General features: G+C 34.9%; 1 protein-coding gene across 1 annotated transcript in view; it reads left to right on the top strand.

The window, feature by feature from the left end:
- LOC135073815 (RYamide receptor-like) overlaps nucleotides 1-13,165 on the top strand; it is a 92,678-nt gene extending 79,513 nt beyond the window's left edge. Inside the window, exon 7 of the mRNA XM_063968016.1 lies at nucleotides 11,664-13,165. Coding sequence (XP_063824086.1) covers nucleotides 11,664-11,860 — 197 coding nt within the window. The 3' untranslated portion in view covers nucleotides 11,861-13,165. The remainder of the gene's footprint in view (nucleotides 1-11,663) is intronic.
- The last annotated feature ends 10,266 nt before the right edge of the window (nucleotides 13,166-23,431 follow it).

Consider the following 23,431-nt stretch of genomic DNA (forward strand, 5'->3'; position numbering starts at 1 on the left):
ACTCCAGGGATAGATTTCAGTGCGCTTCAGTTTACAAATTAGTATTGGCCTGAGGAACAAAATGCACTATGGTTTCATTCTGGGCAGCATTTGGTCCAACTTCCATACATGGATTGGCACTGTCCTTTATGTTACTTTTTGTGAACTGGGGGCGTAGTGTGAGTTTACATCAAACGTACATATGTATTCGATATAGAGTGCGTAAAAAAATCTATGAAGATTTTAGTTCTTGAAAGTATCCCCTTGGGGCGCTGTACAATCCGTATCATACATTCATTACATTTAATGTCTTTTTTTACGCAGTCGATATCGAATACGTTTGATGTAAACTCACACTGAGTAGGTACTTTTACAAAGAAGTACTTTCACCTAATTTGTATTCAAGACACAACTTATTATCACCAAAGTTTTAGAGACTGATTAATTAGGTAGCTATAGGACTTGAAAGAAATTTAATTCTCTAAGTAATATATCAAGGAGACCGCAAGGCTCTAACTCTATACCCACGCAATGAGCGCACAAAGTGAGGAGACTTTGTTTTTACGAACTTCACAAAGCTCTAACGAAATACTACTAAACTTACTACGACTTCTGCGTGTCTTATTAATTTTGCTCGACGTATGCGTGGGCAGATGTGTCGGCATTGTACATAAAGACAAATAATAATTGGTTCCATCACTATTATTATTAACATTTATTAACCTAACTAGAGATCCAAGGGAGGAGTCGAATTTCTTATTTGTAGCGTGTACAATTAATGTGTGATGCCCTAAATCAAAGCTCGAACTGACATGGGTACGAGAAGGAAATCGAAGCTTTATTTGGTCTAGAGCACTATGTTTTATGACTACGTAGATATTTTTGCTTCACATCTTGGCTTATTGGAATAGATGTACAAGATAAAATTACTTACTTGACAAATTGAACATTCAACACTAATCAACACTATTTACTTCTAATGCAAACTGGAAATTATCTTCTGATTTTTGTAATTTATAGGTAAGTATTGGGAAATCAGGAATGGAAAGCTAATTTCAGACTCTGACAAAGGTAGAGGTAAAATGTCGTTATCTTGCTACTTGAACTGAATACTAATAAATTGTATAACAAGTTCGTACTTTTTTGGAATCGACTTCTATATGAATTATTATTCTAGCAAAAACAGCGAAGCTCATTTTATTGTATTTTTTGGCAGCTTTTTTAAATTCCTCTTGCATGGAATTATTTCGTTACCACAATTCATTTGGTATCTTAAAAGGATTTACATAATCACACCAAAGCGTGTGTAATTAATTGCACCTAATCCTTTCACCGCAAAACAAACAAAAAATGTGGGCAACAATAAGTGAAAAAACCCTCCTAACCCCATTCCTGAAAATGCCGAGTAACCAAGATGTGACGTGGGTTTTTTGGGTAAAACGTCACTCACTAAGGCCATAATAACGACATAGCGCTCGGTGACGTAGCATTTACGGTCATTGTTGCACGTACCTATACATAATAAAATAATATCCGTAAAAATTCTAAGTTGTATGTAAGTATTTGAGAAAGAATATCATCAAAATCCCATCAAAACTACATTAAACAGAAAGAGGTAAACAATATTATTATGTTAGCATGTAGGTAAGTACTCGTAGTTTAATTCAATATTAATAAAAAGATCTACCTAATTGATTTGAAATTATGTCAATCTTCTATATTTATTTTTTTAATAGGAATAATAGCTCCTAATAAAGGCAAGAATAACATTGAAAAGACACAATAAGTACATTTTCAAACTAAATAAATAACAAACTGCTACGGAATTGACTAATACTTAAAAATAATGAGGATAACAGCCGTGAAAAACTGAGAGCGTTGATATCAGAATTATATTTCATGGGCGTAAAGTGCCAGCCAACTGCCTAAAAAACAAATAAACAAAAAATGCTCCAAAAATTACTTCTGATCTTCCATTATCAGTAAATTATGCTGGCCAGTTTCCAAAAATTCGATCAAAAAGAGGGTCAACACATCGCTGTATAATCCATTGTAATTCTATGCATATAAATTCGCTTTGACGGGTCAAAAGCTGTATGTCAATTTGCTGTGGCCATCGTGCCTATCTACAAATTACCGCGATAATGCCAAGAGTGTGTTACGTCACTGAATTATCTCCACAAACCAGCAATATTCTTTTTCCTCGTAATTTCAGTCACCAAGACAGACTGCCATGCCAGTAAATAAATTGACTCCGTCACAACAGCCATCCACCACGACCTTGATGGTATAAGTAGGTATACCAACTACGAAAAGAACAGAAGTGCGGGTGAAATGTATAGAGCGCCATACGTTTCGCCCGCACAAGTTGTCATGTATTAAGGATTTTTTTAGATTAAACTTTGTCTACATTCGGATTGGTAGTGGTATTTTTAATCGAGGCTGATTCATTACGTACAGACAGTAAACTAAGAAGTTTTTCTTTTAATAACGTTTCAAACAACTTACTGTACGACCCTGTGTGTAGGCGTTTAACCAGTTGTCCAGCTAACGGCTTATGGTTCATTCCAAAGACAAAAACATTAATTTTGTTTTTGAACAGTCAAGTAATTAATTAGTCGACCAAATGTAAAGGCTTATTCTGTAAACCATGTCCAACATGCACAGAGCAGTCCTAAAAAAGATGTAAACAAATATCAAGTACCTACAGTGGACAACATGGACTATAACATTTTGCTGCAAAACAAACTCTATTACAACTAAATAAGATGCCAAAAAGTTTAGGTTGATGTGCCGTCGTCTGTACATACACGTATGCGAGCCACGCATTACTCGCGTAAAAGCACGGTCCACGGATTAACATGGTCAGTATTAACAAACATAAATCTCACCCGCCTCACCTGAGAGAAAAATTACGAGGCAGAACCATGGAACTTTTAAAAGGGCTTTTAGCGAGCGGGAATGTACCTAAATCAAACGAGTTTTTATTAAATTGTTACCAACCTCATTTCGAAACTCTTCGCATAAAGTATTTTTTAGCACCAGCCAGGGCTAAATGATATTACGCAATACAAAAACAGTTACTTCATGCTTGTGTGTGTAAAAAAAATTGAACTAGAGATATTTTGCGTAACATCGCTACTTTGTGGATTTATTCACATTGATTAACTTCTTCTTCTTTTCGTGTCGACAACAAACCTACACAGTGTCAGCCCAAAACTCCGCCACAAGAGTGGCGTTGTCAGTAGCACTCATCAAATCCTCCTGAGTGCAGTTGCTTGGGCACTCAGGGCATGACATCAGGTGCCTCATCGACTGGGGAACAAAACCGCACCTGCACTCCATGTTCAAGCCATCCAAGAATCCCCACCTGGCCAGATTGTCACGATGACAAACCGAATTGATTAACTCATTCGATTGAAACTGATAGCATTAAAAGGAATGTGACTATTTGTATTTACAATGTCCCGTCGATGTGCTTTAGCTATGTAGACATCTTTAGTGGCTCATAAATAAAGTCTTATACCAACGACCATTGCTCATAATCAATCAATAGTGCAAACTAAACAGAATGATTTATCGGAAATCATACAACGTTGCATTGTATTGTAGATAACGGAAAATAGATTTCTCCTCCAAACCTGTAAATATTTACCAATGTGTCTGGTTCCTTGCGGAAGATCGATTTCAAATCGACACGATCGAAACATATTCTGACAAATAGGGAACAATAGCGTTTACATAACAGGTACTGACAGTTATTGGGTTTTGTGACTGAGATTGTGCAATCTGAAACTCTAGAATTCACGTCCATTTTTCCAATTTGTATAAGTAATCCTATCTATTGCAATTAGGTACAATTTTGACCTTTCGTGATTTTATTACTGTTTGGCGTTGACCGTGAAAATGTCTACTTAATTTTTCAAACGCGATAAGCAAAAATATTAATAAAAAATATAGATAGAGCCTCCATTAAATAGACTGATGTTTTTCAGTTAAGCACTAAAGCTTGACATAAATTTGGGTTTTCTCCAGATAGGTTTAAAAGCTGAGTTTAGTAAAGGGTATTGTAGTTCGCCTAAGGAATGGCGGCATTAATTTTGCTCGTAACTGCAATCATTTAGAGCCTAAAGTCCTCTTTAAAATTCATACTCTAGATTTTTGTTGAAATTTTTAATGTTTTTGAGTTGGATATTTCGACTATGTTGTCAAAATACACAAAATTGAATTTTAACTAGAGAGTTATATTAATTAGTCAAGTCAGTCATAGTCATAATCAATCTGAGGCAGCGACACAGCATATTTTCCTGTGACAATAATGTCATTATCGAACAGTTATTTATTTTGACAAAGTTAATTACAAACTGATTTGATGAAGCTTCTATTTTATTACTTAGAGTAATTACACTGCCTTCAGCATTAATTGTATCGATGACCGATTAGTTAGTCGAATTAATTTAAACTTTGATAGTTTGCAGTCAGTGCACGTGGGCTGAATTTGCACTTTGTTAATTGAAGCAACAACTTTGTGCTTCTGCTGACCTAATTGGATCTTTTGGGATACATTTGACGATTGTCTGCTATCAGTTGGAATGAGTTTTATTTTCTACGCTCGATTGGTTTCTATTCTCACCCTAAAACTAGATTCCTGCTAAAAATAACTTGCGAATCTAGTTACTTTTTCATTCATTCGTGTATAAATAGCTGTGGGTAGGTGGCAAATCTATTAAGGAAAGTAAATATTCTCTTTCTCGTTAATCGACGCTATTACAAAAGCGATAGTTACCTAAAGTGGTCCATTTCGAACCCCCGGGGGTCGATTACTAGCTCAAGGAGCTAACGTAAAAAATTAACTGGGGTGTAGTCCTTGGGACTGAACGGGGGACCCACAGTAGGGACGTGGAATTTTGATTTCTAAAATAAATATTATAGTTACACAGATAGGACCGTACTATATTTTTGTGGGACCCCCTCACTAACCAAACGCAGACACGCACGCAGTTTGTCCACTCAAAATCAAAAATGATGGTAGGTACTTAAGTATGCCCGTTTTCACCATCAATCCCTAATTTTTATGTAACCTCTATGAAAACAAAATGCCTGTTAAGAGTTATCATAGGGTTATCACTTAAAAATTAGGGATTGATGGTGTAAACGGGAATTTAGAGGTCTACAAGACACAGTTTGGGGACCTCTGTACAATATAGGTCGTGTTTATGTCCCGCGATGACCGCGTCCTATAAAACTAACGTTGTGACTAACGGCTGACCGACGGGCCTTACGCGCATCGTCAGCACTTCACAAGCTGACACCGCACACGTTATATTATGAACTTATTACAAACAATAAACAAGATCTGCCGCGTTGTTTATGGTCAGCCGCATGTGTTTTGTGTGCCTTATTTGACCCTAAAAGTTTACTAAAAGTTTAGGAGAAATCCCTTAGCGTGCACATGATCTGCCAGTATGGCAGTGCACAGAAATATTGTTGGTAAGATTTCTACGTACCTTTTAATTTGTATACCTTTGGGCAACTTACTCACTCTTACCGAATAACATTCTTAATTATTTATGTTCAGTAAAGGCTTAAGATTCCAGGAACTTGGTGTCTCAGAGTAAAAGATACTACATTCGCTAAAGCATACAAACAATAAAGTACTTATAATAATAAGTACCACGAATTTTGATTCCAGAAGCTTAAAATTTCCTTTTTGTTCTCAATTGAGAGACGTAGCAAAAGGATCCTCCTCCTACATAACGATCCTGAGCACTTCGCAACTTTTTTCGGCCATTCGCATTTTAGCTTTCTGAGATCCTGAAAATCAATAAAATCACCTTCCGAACTACAATATGCCACGAGTTAACCTTGATGTGATCGTCCACATTCACACGATTTACATGTGAAGAAAATGGTAATGCTTTGTTCTCGTTATCGCTTCTATATTGATCCACACAGGAAGTTAATTGGATTGGTATATTGGTTGTCTTGAATCGTGAATGAATGAAATGTAAACTTGTGCATACAATTTGAAACCGTATAGTTATTTACTTTCAAACACATTTTATTTCAATCTGTAGGTACTTTGATAAACCCAGATCTGAAGTCTATTTTGGAATAAATAGTTTGATACGCCATAACCATGGTATCAAAGTCATAACAGTAAAATATTTAAATTATGGTCGCCCTTGATAAACACATATTTTATTGCTGTTATTTATTACTGCGAATATTTATAGTGTACAGGCCGCATCAATTATACATTTCATAGATTTTGTTCGCGTTTTCACCCATGTAGATTTTTATTGCAGAAAAACCTTACGAAGAACATAATTGCATTTACCTACCTACTCTAGTACAATGATTTCAATTTTAAGTACAATGATTTCAGCAAAGGAATAGGTAACATTATATTAAGCCTCTTTTAAAAACTACATTTAACGTTTCAATGCGGTTTAACCTGATACTTGGCTAACCGTGATTTCCGTTCCAAATAAAGTAGATAAAGTTGTACGTGAATTTCCAAGAAAGGTCCACTTTTTCCCTAATAGCAACCTTTTACCGCAAGGATTAATGTTATTTCGCTTTTACTATTATTTATGTCACTCGTGTAGGTACAATGACTAACACACGTTAACAGGAAAATCTATTTTATCCCATTGTGTCATCTCATACTAATATATTTAAGTAAGTCAAGTCTCCAAACCGGGTATCATAACTCTTTTATGAAAACCAATTCGGTTCGGGACGGCAGATTCAAGCTAGCATTGTTTTGAACAAACAACTCGTAGTAATCTATTTATTAAAATTATATTTACTAGATAGAAGGCGCCCAGCTACAACTAAATATTATGATTTTATTTAAATGAAAATGAGAGGAGGATTTTTTGCCTTCATATTTTTAGGCGGTAAACAAATATTTAATTATCTTTCTCGTGACACTTATATCGGAACACCTAAATCACGTAACCATTAGACAGGAAGGAGTATTTCACGTCGTTCCCTTTGAGTCAATCAAAATAGTTCAAGTAAAACTACTTGACGTCGAGTAAACTTGACGTGATCCGGGAACCGGCTTTCGCAATCTTTCCTTTAATATTTTACCTTTACTGCTATACAGCTTTCCCTTGAGTATGTACTTTTGATGCTGTATGGCACTATATATAAGGCGGTTATCACACTGCGCCGCCTGATTTAATCATTGTATGCAAGCCTCAGTTTGTATAGAAAACAGGCGCGGCACTTCACACTGACAAAGCGTTTTTTTTTTTTTTTTTTTTTTTTTTTTTTTTTTTTTTTTTTTTTAAGGGACGCGCGCTGGTAGCTTGAGGAGCTTTTCCAGCTTCACCAGGCAGAGTGGCGAGTACAGAAGGTACTCTAGCCGTTTGGCGATCGTCGGTGCGCGTGCCGACGAGGCCGAGTGTGGGCTTCGCAATTAATATCAAGATTAATCTGCCGTCGATTTTTAACCGACTTCAAAAACGAAAAAGGTTCTATGTTCGGCTGTTTATATTTTTTTATTATTTTTTATCGAAGCTTTTTTTATGTCTATTTAAGAAAACTAGATACATAACGTACTTTTGCTGTGCATACCATAAATAGTTACTAACTTCTTACAAAATACTTATGACTTCTCTATGAACAAGTTCTATCACAACTTGTTATCCAAAACTTTCTCTTTAATCGAAATTCATTGCGATGTTTTTTTCCTCAATACCAGAGTAAACCTATTTTACCCTTTGAAAATGGCTCAGGCCAAAAATATTCATACTCTATTTCCTAGCATTTACTCGTACCTTTCAAGTAGGCAATTTCGTTTGTTGACGCACGATCGTTGTATAAAAACAATCGAGAGTGCCATCTCTGATGGATCAGAGGATTACCACACACATGGCTCGAAGCCACAGCCAATTATGTTCAGTCACGATCGTGGTGTAAACAAGAAACACTTAGTTTAAGTAGCGTCGGATTAATAGATATTAGATGTTACGCACTATTACATATCAGTTTGGAAGTGAAACTATAAATAAGCCATGTTGTAGTGTCAATGTATTGATAGCAACAGACGAGTCATAACGTTTGTTGAAAATCGGGCCTATTTAGATCTATGATTGTGTTAATTAATATGTAAATTAATGATTGTAATGTATTGACTAATTTGCCATAAAAACAGTTCCGACTGAATTAAGGCATCCCAAAGGGTGTCCCAAAAATAGTGTCAAATCGAAGCCCAGAGGTAAAGCATCACGTGCTCTACATTTCTGAATGAAACTGATTTATATTTCGTTGCAGGATAATGGACAATGTTGCAGCGTCAATGTTGCGCGTCATGTTGGGAATCATTTACCCCCTGTGTAACCAAGGCTCAAATTCAAGCCCCTCTTCCATTTTCTATTGAAAGATTCACGCAATAAAATGGGCGCTTATTTTTGCCTCCGAGCTCAGGTAATAATATAGCGATTCACTCATAACCGATTGACGTGAGCAAATAGACTAGGATATGTTTCGACGTATTCTATTACAAACAAACAACACATCAAAGAGGGTTAGCTATACCAATATTGGATAATTTGGTTATGTATTTTTGTTGTAAGTACTTTTATGATTCGTAAAGATAATACAACTTATTTCTTTTTCGAAATGACAGTAAAAATATTACAAATTCAGATTTCATGATTCTAGAGCAATGGGCTATTATCTACGTGCCTAAAAATACTACAGCGCAGATAACATCGTTCGTTTCAGCCAAATGACGTCCACTGCTGGACAAAGGCTTCCCCCAAAGTTTTCCACAATGAACGGTCCTGCGCTGCCCGCATCCTGGCTCTTTCCGCGACCTTTACCAGATCGTCCTTCCACCTGATAGGGATAATACTAAAGTTCTTTAGCTGTATTTTTGTCACCTCTTAAATGACAATCCCGTCACAAATCTCATCTTAGGCCTATTGATTGACAATACCTCAACTTCTTTTTATGTGGCAGCGAGCGGTGAAGATGACATGCATCTCCATAAATCTGAACCAAGACTTTACGGATTGTAAAATATTTCGCTTTCAGTTTTCTTCAGGTTCCTCTGCTCTGTTATCACTGTGTATCCTCGTAAAATGACCTTCGACTATAACTAATCTAAGAAAACCCACATACTATCAAATTTTAGTCGGTCCATAGTTTGGTCGACTTCCAATTTGTTTGAGGAATCGGCTGAATACCAAATCGGTGTAATGTGAGCACTTCCATACATGTTCATACAAATCAACAGCCCGTCCAACTATCGGCCAACTAAAAGTCTGTAGTAGCAGACTACGGGTGTCTTGATGTTACTAAAAAGGTTCATGACACTTCAGCTTTTCAGTGACTACTTCCAGGAATTAGAATCAAACGTTTGCAGTATTTCCAGCTTTTTTTTGTTCTGCGGCACTTTTGCGATTTTGGTTAAAGTACCTAATAATGTATGTGCTCGCAGTTTATTGAACTTCGGAAGTTCTGAGCTCAAAGGGCTTTGATTGCAGTCTGCTACCAAACGTGAAATGAGGGAGATCCAACAGTAAATAGCTTATTACATACTAGTACAGAACCTTTGAGCCCATTATTCCTTAGCTCCATGCGTTGTCCACACCATTATTTGCAGGCGTTCTCGATTCTGATGGGGCTCGTAATTGAATCTCGTGTAACATAGACCGCAATCGTGGGCCATGTTTCGCACGCGTAACTGTATGTGGTTTCGGAGAAGATTGTTTGCTCGTACATGTTACTAGACAACTGCATAGAATAGAAATTCTGTTGCGCTAAAATCTTAATGCCTTGTGATTCAGAGTAGTTTATGACCACTACCACTCTTTCCGTGAATATCGTAAAAGGTAACTAAGTAAAATACGTGAACATCAAACCTACCCAACCCATCTGATCAGTAGTGTGGGAAATGTAGACCAAATCGTCCACTTGTCACTGGATAGAGTAGGGTTCATGCTCCTGACTAAATGACTTGATGATGATAATAATGATGTTTTACAAAATACACAAAGTTTTTTCAGTATATTTTTAATGATAGCGGTACATCTGCTCATCTCGCTCGCTTGCAATTGTTTATTTAAGTATTAATTTATCAATATTTAGGAAACATAGGACAGAAATCAGCAAAGTTTCCACAGTTATAATGTGTTAAACTTATCGACATTGAGCAATATCTCAGCTAGTATCCTGTCTAACAGTACAAGAAGCTTCTTAAGTCTTTATGCATCGACCAGTTGAGGATTTGACCGCACAACTTGCAGCCTTGTAGGTCATGGGGGACCTAAGATTTTCAAACTTAGATTCCACATAGATACTATTTTAGTATATTTTGGAGCGCATATTTTGACCAATTAGAAACTTTTTACATAATAATATATTTTTATCATGGCCATGATTGGTAATTATATTTTATTATCCAAATGTAATGAACAAGTTTGAAATCGTCCTAAAAATAAATTAATGCCTGTTATTTGTATTGGCACTAATTATAGAGCTTACTGATTCATTCATTTGAGCTCCCGTTCCTCATAGAGAGATGTAGGTAAATGCTGATTGATTTACGTAGCGTGTGAAATATAACGCTCCACCACATCATTAAAATGCCCGAAAGTCGATCCATATGTTTTATTCCGCTAAAGGCTGTATAAAGCTGTATTGTACTCGTTTGAGACGGAAGACAGATAAATGAAAAGGTTTCCTACTCGTATCTAATTAATTAATTGCACATTCTTATTTATCTATAACAAACAAAAGATAAAGTCCTATCTAATTCAACGAATGGCAGATTATTTATCTAGGTATCTATTTTCCACGCTATAGCGTTAGTTAAGTTGAAAAATCTATAATACTTTATGCAACAATCAAACACTAAAAAATACCGTATTACATAATTTTTTTATAACTTTTCTGAACTAAAACAATCTATAAGGTTGACAGTCTTACATTTAAATAATAACCTGAACAAAGTGGCTTTGTAGATGGTGATTCTGAGATATTAATGTCTCATACTTTCAGTCGTTTGGGTGTTACAATTAATCTGCCTGGCTTGGGGATAACGTTTTAAGGCTATATTTTAAAGAATATAAATTTTTAGACAGTGAGTAATCTTGAATTAACTTGTGGTTGTTCAAATACTCCTGTTAAACTCTCCTAAAGCAGAAAATATCTTGGGTTTGTGTAAGCAGGGGTTCACCACAATAGTCCAGCGGTCAAAAGGGCGTGCTGAAACCTTTTATTTATTGTCGCCTTAGATCCACCGCAATATTATTATTGAGAAGGTAAAAGTTTGTTCAGATGGATGGATGTTTATTTTACTCATTGACGCAAAAACTATCGGACGAATTTTGGTGAAACTACTATTTCACGACCATTAATATTTGTATTTACATGGCAATCCACAGTTAGAAAGTAGACATAGATCCTATCGCACAATGAATAGAATACGCAGTCACAAATAATTAAAAAAAACTTTACTTTTTTCCAAGAAGAGGTTTATAAGTTTAGTTAATCTTCTGTACACGCTGTATGATGGCACTCTTTTTAACCGATCGTATGCCGAGATTCCAGACAATGCAAAATTAATTGTCTCGTCTTAATTATTGCTTAGGTATACAAGGCATTATAATGTGCGATGTATAAACGTAATAAAATTTATTTATCGACGTGCTCTTTCGCAGAAATGGTTGGTGTCAACGGGTCGACAGTACACCGGCGCACGCTGGTCGGCTGCAAGTGCCGCCTATCCCGAAACAACAGCAAATGTCCCACGTGTGCGTCACTGAAGCAACTAAAGCTCACCGTACCGGAAGTAGAGCACTTCCCGCGCCCGCCGCCCGCCCAGGCGGTCTCAGTGCGTTCGCATTTCTCATACTAAGGCCAGTACCTCTAGCATGAACAACTTTCGTCTTCGAATCGTTTGCGTAATCGATAAAATTCGATACTCAATCTTCGAATTAAACGATAACGTGACAATTTTGATTCACAAATACCACATCTCATACTAAGTTCACTTTTTATTTCGCTATTGTAGTTTTCGTACTAAATCTTTTGATGGCTATTCGAATACGCAAACGATTTGAACTCGAAAGTTTTTCGTGCTAGCCGTACAGGTTGCACCATCTTACTTTAACTTTGACAAACGTCAAAAATCTGTAAAACTCCCTACAAAAAACACCGGTTAGCGTTGTAGTTACGGTCAAAGTTAGGTGATGCAACTCAGCCTAAGAACCGCGCAAAGGATTTTTAGTGTCCTCATTTCACTTCGGAACTATTTCGTGCAAATTTTCCAGGTGAATTGAGTCAACTTTCTACACCCAGGTGAATAAAGTGGAATAAACCTGCGCAAATGCCTTCGTTACCGACACAGTATCACAGGAACCGAGTCTTGAGACTTCACTTGAGTGAAAAAACTGGACTCAAACATTGTTGATACTGATTCATGCTGTAAAAAGCTGAAACATAATGTATTCACTTGTCTGGTGGCTTGTACAGTTAGCGTCAAATAGTCCGTGACAACCAGTGACCAAAAAGTTGATACACAAACTTATTGTAATTGTAGCAAAGACGTGTTACAAAAATAAATATTGGCTACTTTGGGTGTGTTTACGCTGACAGTATTATACGAGTACAACACAAAAGCGTAAGTATTTTAAACTATTATGTTGCATTTTTACTATAAAATTATCACTTCACGGGATTTATTGCAACAATATCTATTTTAACGGTAAATAAAATATTTATGACTCGTGCAACCGAGCTGAAACGTCGGGAGGGTAAATATTTTATTTACCGTTAAAATAGATATTGTTGCAACAAATCCCGTGAAGAGATAATTTTAAAAGCGTAAGTTTTTGCAGCCTGTAACTTACACGAACTTTATAAGAACGAACGGTTTTAAATTGACGTTGACTTGTTACTTTAGTAGTAAACCTGATTTAGTGCAATATATTTTTAAGTTACCTAACTTAAGTCTAATTTAATATATTGATGAAAAAGACTTCAATGCTACGACTGTAAAAATATTATACTTATTTTATGTTAGAAATCTTAATAATTAGTAGGTAGTTAGTAACGCCGGACTCATTCTGTTAAGAGAAAATAGTTTAGACAATGTATTGAATATTTTTTATTGTTCTTCATATATATTTTTCGATTAAATTACTGTATTTGTAGGTATCTTTATACATAATTATTGTTCTCAAGTAAGTAATAAATGTAAGCATAATCTTTTATGGAAATAAACTAAAAAGCTAAAACTATTTTTTATTTGGTAACAGAAAATCCTTAAAATTGTATTAATTTTTATCCCCACCATAAATGGCGAAGAAAATCGGCAAGACTTGGAGCGAGATCAAACGCGAAACTCAAAGCCGAACGCGATGGAGGATTGTTGTGGACACCCTCTGCCCCATCTAGGGAACATAGGACCTTAATGCCCGTATTCACCATCAATCCCTAATTTTTAAGTGACCCCTATGAAAACAAAATTCCTGTTACGTGTTACCATAGGGGTCACTTAAAAATTAGGAATTGATGGTGAAAACAGGCATAAGTCAAGTAAGTCTCAAATGGATATACACTCGACATCAAATAAATCGCACCTCCCGCAAAAAGCACTTTCAAACGTAAGGTTATGCATCCCCACTTCCCACCAATATTGACACCATTTAAAAGACTAGTTCTAAACTTCATTTCTCTAAAGGAAAGGTTTTTACCCCAAAAATTTGTCTTTAGAAAGATCTAGAATCACTTCTTCAAAAAATAGGTAGTTAGGTACGCTTGAGCCAACTTTTATGGGTATAAAACTGTTAAGAACGTTTACGCGAATCGCGGCATTTCAAGGGGCATCATTGGAAATGATTTGCGCGCGGCGTTTTTTAATAGTTTTCAAATGTTTATAGCAAACACAATAAGGGTGTCATACTTGCTATCGAACGTCGAAGTATCTATTGTCTAGATATTGACAACTATGCATCAACGGGTCGCTACATCTACGGTACTCTATATTAATTAGTACGTTACAATGAATGTTTTGTTATCGAACGTCGATGTATTTATTGTCTAGATATCGACAACTATGCATCAACGGGTCGCTACATCTACAGTAGGTACTCCATAATAATTAGTAGGTACGTTACAATGAATGTTGCTGTATCTATTTGTATTCCCGCTTTGGCATGGGTTTTTTAACGTACGCCCGCAACCCACGGATTTGCTCGCAAGGACTTCGTCACACACACGCACGCGTATGTACTCAAATGTCTCCGCAGCGCCTAGTCGTTGTTGCCCCGTTCCGTTGACAGCAATATGGGATCATCTTTAATATATCTGTAACAGTTTCAAAATCCGATTAAAAATCCAATGCCGCTTAAAGTGAGAGAAATGTCTAAAGTTCTAATAGAATTGAAAGTTTTATTCGGTCAAAATTCTTATAGCAATAATTAGTAATACATTTCAAATATTAAGTACCTATACAGGGTGGAAACGATAAGTGATCTAACTCGATTATTTCTAAACTACACAAGATACCGAAAAACTGATTACTGATCCTGAAAGTGCTTCACGAGCTCTTTCAAACGATATTAGTAATAGGTTACAGACTGGATAATATCCGAAAATTCAATGTTACTAGCTTCCATACATTTAGTACTGCCACAGTAATGGCACTCATTACTTGATAATGTTAGCAAGTAAAGCCTAAAACCAATGTTTTCCATGAATAATTTTAAATAAGAATGCAAGTTAAATAGGTGGTAGTACATAATAATTATTTTATCATTAAAATTGAATATTTTGATATTGATAAAATTGAATATTACCTTTCGATTCAAATACCGAATATTTTTCAATCGATAAATTATCGAGAACTATTAATAATAAATTGGCATTTAATAATTAATTACTTTATTTCATTATATAAATACACAATAATAATTATGTATGATTAAAAAAATGTTTTTTCTTAATACTTTACCTTTTAGTACAAAATTTGGTAGGAAAATATTACTTACCCACCCTGAGAAGTTCGTTATTTACCCACCGCGACTTTTGATGTCATGACACTGATTAAACAACCGATTGATTTCATGACTTTTAATATGTTGTACCGTAGATGTAGCGACCCGTTGATTTCATGACTTTTAATATGGAGTACCGTAGATGTAGCGACCCGTTGATGCATAGTTGTCGATATCTAGACAATAGATACTTCAACGTTCGATAGCAAGTATGACACCCAAACAATAACAATAAATTTGTGCATCGTTTCAAAGTAAATATTTTAAAGAAGTGTTATTTTATTATATTAAGCTATTTTTATGTTGAATTAAAGAAGAATAATGGTGTAAAAATCACCTTGATTTTTGGGTATTTCACGTTCTTTGAATTTGTGATTTCTTATTGTAAAATGCTTAAATCTAAAAATTTTCACTAACTATTTGCCTAAGGACCTATGCTATAGGATATAAATGTTTGTTATATCGTTTTCACAGTATTTTTATAAAAAATTCAGCTTGTAAACTGACGCTAAAGTGGAAATTTGAAAACCTGTGTGGACTTATCTTGATAGAATTCTTAAATACTATACTAATCGAAATATTTTCTCAACTAACTATTTAGACGACGAAATTGCCTAATTATTTTTGCCTATAACATATTTGTAATGTAACTGGTTAGTAAACGTAAACGCTCTTAAGTTGGGATTAATCGCTATCCATCTGTTAAAGAGGACACGTGAGATCATTATTTGGTTTTATAACCATAAAAATTGGTCTAATTGATCCCAGAGGTGAGCCTAAAGTGAGGTCTTTTTTCAAGTCACATTTATGGTATTATGTTAATCATTTATTAAGAAATTAAATGTGTTTTTCTTTAAGGATATTTATTGGACTTTCAAATAACACCAATATTGTTGGGGCACCATGATTGTGTCAGAAGTTCGCGTCGCGGAAGGTGCGATTTATTTGATGTTGAGTATATTATGAGTAGCAGCATTATTAGGAAGATAACTAATCAAATTAAATGATCCCACCAATGTTGTAAATAACACAGACATTTTGAATTAAACTTTGTAATGAATTCATTCTCCCTTTAACTTAATCAGGAACTATGGAAGACAGATTGTTAAATATCTAACTTTTAGTTCATAACATTGTAATTAATGTTTCGTCAACCACAGAAATAACATTGAAAGTGCTGTCAAGCGTAATAATTCAGGCCAACTGCCTTTTTGGAAAATAAACAATAATCAATCATAATTATCTTGAGAGTCGATTGTCCATTAAACTGTCATAATATTCCTGGAAATTTTTTCCCAAAAGGTGACGTCAAGCCGAATTTATCATATTCTGTTTTATTGACGGCCATTAACTGAATCCCAAACCCAGAATAACTTACTGAACTTTCTATTCAGTCATAAAAGCCAGTTTTAGCTTATAGACTCTCTAAGCATGTTAAATCCCTAAAATCCCTTAGGACAACCTTTTTCTTTTAAATTTACGATTTGTGTCCATGTAAGTTTTTTAAGTGTTAAATAAACATTACAGCAACATATTAGGATTTAAAATTGATTATGACAAATTCATGAGTAACCTTTTACAAAGTAAGTAAAAATATTTAAAAAAAACTAAAATAAGTGCTTATTTCTTTAACAGAGTACACAAAGCGCGATGCAAACAGCTTCTTTACACCGAAGACCTGATTGAAAACTTTACATAAACTATTATCCACACATCGTTCGTGAATTTCCATAAAACCGCAACCTCGGGTGAGCTCCGCAGTAATCGCCCAAGTAATTTCCTATCAGCAGACGAGAGAAAACGGTTTGCATTTTATCTGTGGGAGACGCGTGCATCGCATATAGGAACTTAGAGTAATAAGAATTAGAATTTTGTCTTTATAATGTCACTACCTGGGAAAAGGGTTTGTGAAAAACTGTGGTCTTAAAGTAAGTTGCTATAGTCCTAATTAGATCAAATATTAAAGTAAGACAGTTAACTTTGAAATCATAAAACCAAATGAATAATTGTCGACAGCACATCAGACTATACCTACATTTTGTTACAAAATAGCACCTTACATATTGCAAAGGAATATACCTAAAGTTATGAAAAACCATTTAATCGCAAACAAAACATTTGAATCGGTTTAAAAAAAGGACATTTACATACTACAATGACGATTGAAAGTAGTGTTCAATGCGTGTTTAACTTTTTGTATTAGGGACCTGGTGTTGTTAATCACATGAATGTAGAAACTTACAGTAAATCTTGTATGTCCTTAGTCTGCGAGTAAGTACTACTATAGATCCTTTAGATGACTAAGTACAACGCTATTCTATTGAACAAAAGGAACAGCCCTTTAGTGGTCCCATTAGCAATAGCTATTTATTATAAATATCGTCTGACTGCCTTCAATTTAATTGTCCTGTAATTAATGGAACGATTTTCTTCAAATACCTACTCAATTTTCCGTCAATTTAGCGGTATAATTTACGTTGTTTCTTTGTATCGTTGACTAGTGACACAATTTTAGGTAAACTTTGCCTCGTGGCACTTAACAAAAGATCCTTTTCAAAGTCAAATGGCAAGAGAGACCGGGTCACAGGGACCCAGGATCTTTATTGCCATCAGGCGCCCCACTTGGGAGTGACAGTCAAATAAAAGTACCTAATATAAGTTGGTTTTGTTTGATGGTACTGTCTCACGACTTCGCGATAAGATTATATTAATTAATATGAAACAAACAGAGTGAAATGATGGACGTTTAATCAGTCCTTTCAAGCAACTTAAGACGTCATTTGACGGCTCAATGGCTATCGTCTTGAAACAATTTGTAATTTAACTGTCGGCAGTGACGATTTGGAAAACAATCCATCAAGTTATAAGATGCTAAATTTATTATCATCATCATTATTCATTCATCTGGATGTGTGATAGAAGCCTGAAATATGTTAATTAGGTACCTAACGAAACATACCTATCTATGACATATACAAATCATTATTTTCACCTAACTAGTTAGTTATTTTTGAACGTAACTACTAGTTTCTAGTCATGGATGTAGCCAATATTTTGTAACAAGTCACCTGTATTACCTAGTAACCTAAATCTAAACACATTTTCAGGCAAACCACATCAAATATTGAAGAAACATTATGTCAACAAATGTAATCAAAAGCCGTTTCTACTCAGAAATCGATAGGCATCTAAGTTATATTTATCAACTCAAACCAATATTCAAATCTTCAAGTGTAGGTGTAGGTACAGTTTATATCAATAGAACTAAATTGATTTGATATGTTTAGTAAAATGTTTAGGTACCGTTCTCTCAAGCTAATCATGACTTACGAGTAAGTAGGTAGGTACATAGAAACTCTTGTTACCTATCTATTACTACCTATTATTCCGTTCAGAAGTCAACATGGTGGAGGCGTAGGTATCATTCTGCAGAAACCAAACATGTTCTAATGTTACGATAGGTACATTTTCATTATATTTCATTCTGCCTGCCTTACACGTGGCTTGATGCTACATTCGAACATTGTAGCTATTCTATTAATTTTAAGCTTACACTTAATAATTGCGTTCATAAACCGTAGACAGCCTTACAGGGCATTTCGTCTCTCATTGTTTGTATACCCCGAGGTAATTTATACAATCAAATAAACACCAATCTTCAGAGTAAGCTCAAAAACCTTGTCGATATCAGCCAGCGAAACTACAAACAATTTTCTCGGCAGAGAGCATTCAAATAGAGCCATCTTTCATCAAAATGAGGGCAGTCTGTACCTGCTTTAGATCCTTTCAAGGTTACCTCCTTTTACAAAGTGAATGCTAGAGCATAAAACATTTTCTTTTGTTGTGCTCAAAATAACAACTCAGATTTGTAAAGATCTGTCGCGAAATTCAGCTGAATCATCACGTCCTAGTTCTGGATTGAATGCTATTCGACCAGTTTTCCCTGGATTTTCTTATGTTGGATTGCGTCCAGGTTATTAAAAGTAAGAACCTCAAACATAACAAACTGAATAAAAAGCGTGTCTACTGATGCTAGTAATAAGGACAACACATAATTTTTCCCCAGCGATATAAAATTGTCATCCGGCATCTGGGAAAAAAAATCACCTGAATGTGAAACCGGGAAGAAGGTATCATTTTGTTATTAGTCGCCGAGAATGTCAGCCCTAGGTCAAGCTATTGTGTTTACAAATGTTCCGAAAAATCTCTTCATTAAATAATGGGTATTTTTTTAGGTTTCTCAAACGTCTTTCAGTCCACTGTGCTTAAAAATTGCAGAACGATTTTCACATAGGTACCTACTTATCAAGTCGTGGGCGTTCGACGTATTCAACATTATTTATCGTTTTTACTTTAATTTAAAAGTACTTTTTTAATTTCTAGAATAAAATTATGTTTTGTAATATTATACTAACAAACAAGTGGTTAAAACAAAATTAGTTATAACTACACAAAACTTTCTCTACGGGCGACCAAAAGTAAAATAATAAAACCGAGATTTACTCTACTTATATTCTACCATTTCTATTACTCTTTTTCTGCTACTGTGAGTAAAAATACGAAACATGTAGCTCGAAACATGTTGTGGAATAAGATCAAAGTATGGATGGCTTTCAAAAAGCATTGTTTAATGGAATACTAACATAAACTTGTTTTTAAAATGCATTAAATGCCGTTGTTTTTAATATTGTTCACTGAAAATATAAAGCGACCTAAACTAATAGTAGGATAGGTCCCTTTGTATCAAACCATAAAATAGACTCCACGCCCTAGGGGACCTTTTAATCTCAGCGTTTTCTTACTGCTTTCACAAGTAGGTAATTTCGTTAATATTAACGTTATACTTATAAGTAGTCTAGATCACATTACTTACAGCTTTAGCACAAATTAATTAGGTAGACTCTGTTTTTTGGCACTTTTATCATCTTCGCTACGATCGCCAATTTTGCGACTTTATCGATGCAGCATCGCGATTTCGCGACTTCATGCGTTCGGACGCAGTATCGGAATCGCGCGTTTTAGCAACTGCTTTCGCTGCGTCGAGCTTCCGAAAAGCTACGCAATCGCCGCGTTTGGCGTTTTTAAGTGTGCGGTGTGAAACGTGTAGCCGCTACATTCAGCTTCTAAAAAGCGCCTAAATCGCCGATCGCCTCTGTACGAGCGGCGCAGGACCGGTCTTTGTGGAAATCCTTGCGGGAGGCCTTTGTCCAGCAGTGTACGTCTTTCGGCTGAAACGAACGAACGAACGCCGATCGCCATTGCTAACAGTAGCATGTGTGCTATGAGCATATTATCAAGGAGATTATCTGCATAATAGGATACTGCATTACCTACTATAATTAATACCTATTCAAGAATAAATTATAGCCCGTGATTGGTTTAACCAATATTAATAATAATATACATGTACGAGTATACCAAATATTATTGTCTCGAATCCAATATATTAAGTTAAATTGGAAAAAACTCTCATCATTATTTCATTTTCGTTGGATTTTCCTAAAACGGTTTTACATTTTAAATGATAAACATCATAATCTATAATTTAATATTAGAGCTCGATTTTTCTTTCACTCACTGAGTCAAGAAAAATTGTGAAATGAGTATTGTTGTTCATCGCAGGTTTTTTAATTGTATTTTCTCATCGAAATCTCAAAAGAGTATTCTAAGTTACTTACTTTCTTTCTTCGTTACGAATTTGTTGAGAAACTTTTTGATGTCGGTTCTTGAAAAAGTTTTTTGAGATTGCGATTGAGCAGAACAAAAAGTCAGTGAAGAATTAATAAAATTAAAATTCCTATGAAAATCGCTGTCCCCAAAGGATTCGGGATAACGACCAAACCAAGAGTTCTTAAGGTGATTACTGATCCGAAAGTACCACTACCGCCTTTCTTTATTTATTTAAATTAAACCGGGGCACTTAAATGTATTGCTGAATTACAGCTACAAGTAGAGTTACGCCCGTTATTTATTCACAAACGCAGCAAATCGAACGCACAGCGTTGAATAGAGCTCTGTGATTGTTTCGTGTGTCACCCTGTGCGAGCCTGTGCTTCCACGCGCACTGTGAGACCTCATAGTAATGTTTGTGAGTGAGTGAATACGGGCGTGAGTCATTTCAAGTTGCCATTCCATGTAATATGTATAGGGAGAACAAAACCCCCGTTGACATAATATAAATTCTAAAGAACTGTGAATCAATTCGTCTCTTGTTTTGAACAGAAATGAATCGGACAATAGTTCTAGTTCTCTTTGGATCCCGTTTCGGTGAACAAAGGCGATCATGTGTCCCACAGGAACGTGTATTGTTTCCTGTAAATCTTAGGTTTCCACCCTTAGGCAAATAGTAGACCTAGCTTTCTGTTCGTGGAAAAATGTTAGCTACAATGAATACTATTCAACTCATTGTCAGATCTTTGTTTCACCGGGAACTGCTCCAAAACTACTAAAATTATTATAAAAATATCTTACATAGCCCACTTAAAAATACCGAATTTCAAATAATATGTATAATATAATAATACGTATAATGTGATTGTGATCTAAATATTATTAAAATAATCTAAGCAAAGACTTATATAACACTGCATACACAATCCCATAAATGATTCCCATATTAAGTATGGGATTATGAATTAAGTTTAGTGTCGTTTATCAAAAGAGCCAAAGTTTTGAAGTACGGACCACGATACAAATACTTACTTAAAGCAAATAAGTAATTGTAACATCTTACGGAGTTACTATGAGTTTTTATAATTCAAACAAAAATGTAGACTGATGCATTATTAAAACATAGCTCTAATACATAGGTATGTAATATGAACTTATGTAGGAAATATTTAGGATGATCTCGATATTGTAAACAAAAAATAGCCCCAAATTGGTGATAAACACTTAAAACTTTGAAACGTGACAATTACAAAGTTATTTTATTCGATACGCCTCAGTTAGGGTCGAAAAGGCGAATGTGTAAACCCAGTTATTAGAAACTTTGTTCGGAAACATTTGCATAAATCTGCTAACTTCCGAAACAACCTTTTATGAAGTTTCTTCATATAAAGTTAGTGGAAGATCACATTTGCAACTTAACCTCCTAACTGGAATTGCTTTGTATTTCATACACTTACAGCTTTGTGACTTCACATTTGACAATAAGATTCCAAGACACAACTTCTTAAAAACACTTAAAACCGAAAACCGTGTAAGATTTTAATTTGCTGTAAAATGAGATTTTCAGTAGCTTTCAAAACTAACTAGGTAATCAATAAAATTTAATAGTTATTCAAATGTAGCGAAGCGTTCACGCACAAAGAGGCCCGACCGACTTGCGACAAGTAGCTATGTATTTAGAAGTAACTTATTTTATTGGGTAGGTAGGTATGTGGAGTCAAATACCACACAATACGAGGGTCTTCATTGAAATAAGTAACTCACAGCCGTGTTTCCAACTTTTGCAACTTATTTCAGCTCACACAATAATATGGTATTACAGCCAATTTCTCGATTCTCTAAAGATTAAAATTCATCCCCAAAGTAATAACTAAGTACTACATTATAACAATTGTTTTCCAATTCACAGAAGCGACGGTACCATTTTCCCAGAAGCGAGGATTTAGGTTAGCTTATGTAAAAAGTTATTTTATGGGTGAAAGTAATGTAGACAGGTTAAGTACCTCGGAAGATTCAAATTAATTTTATTTCTTTTTACATCCTTTAGCTATTTACATATTTTTACAAAAGCAATGCTGGGTTTTTATTTTTAGAATCAAATTAGATTCAGACATAAGGTCTGACCCTAAATTCATATTTCACAGAAAAAGTACGTTTAAAAATACTTCAAATCACACTGTCGCATTACAAACAACTGGTTCGTTATAATAGTGGAAATGTCTCGTTAATTAAAGAAAACCAATCCTATTCCATGTAATATTTAAGATCAAAATCTTAACTTACAAGCTGCTTTTGGTTAGTTTCATTTAGATTCTTAATGGACGGTGAAGACAAAGGAACCAATGACAGAATTAGAATGCTAATGTTTTGCACTAAATTTCCCAAACAATGCTCAGGTAACTCGGATAGTTGATTGAATTTTCAAAATTTACCCACCTATTACAATATTAATTGGATCGTTTGTCCTAAAGTTAACCTTTAATTAAAATAGTGTTTTACGTTATCTCTAACGATCTCTGTAAAGGTTTAGCGATTAATAACTATTGTTTTTACACATGAAGGCAAATACTCGTATTATACAAATTGAAATGCCAATAAACGGTGAAACTAACCACGTTATCCTAATTACTTTTTAATCAATTATTAAATTAAATTTTTAGTTCATGAAAATCATATTCCTTAAATGGAATAAGGAATCTAATGTCTTAAGTTTCAATCATCGTTAAAAATATTTTGGAAAATCTTGGAGGTCAACTACC

The sequence above is a fragment of the Ostrinia nubilalis genome, chromosome 8 (genome assembly GCF_963855985.1).
Source record: "Ostrinia nubilalis chromosome 8, ilOstNubi1.1, whole genome shotgun sequence".
NCBI classification, from domain to species: Eukaryota; Metazoa; Arthropoda; class Insecta; order Lepidoptera; family Crambidae; genus Ostrinia; species Ostrinia nubilalis.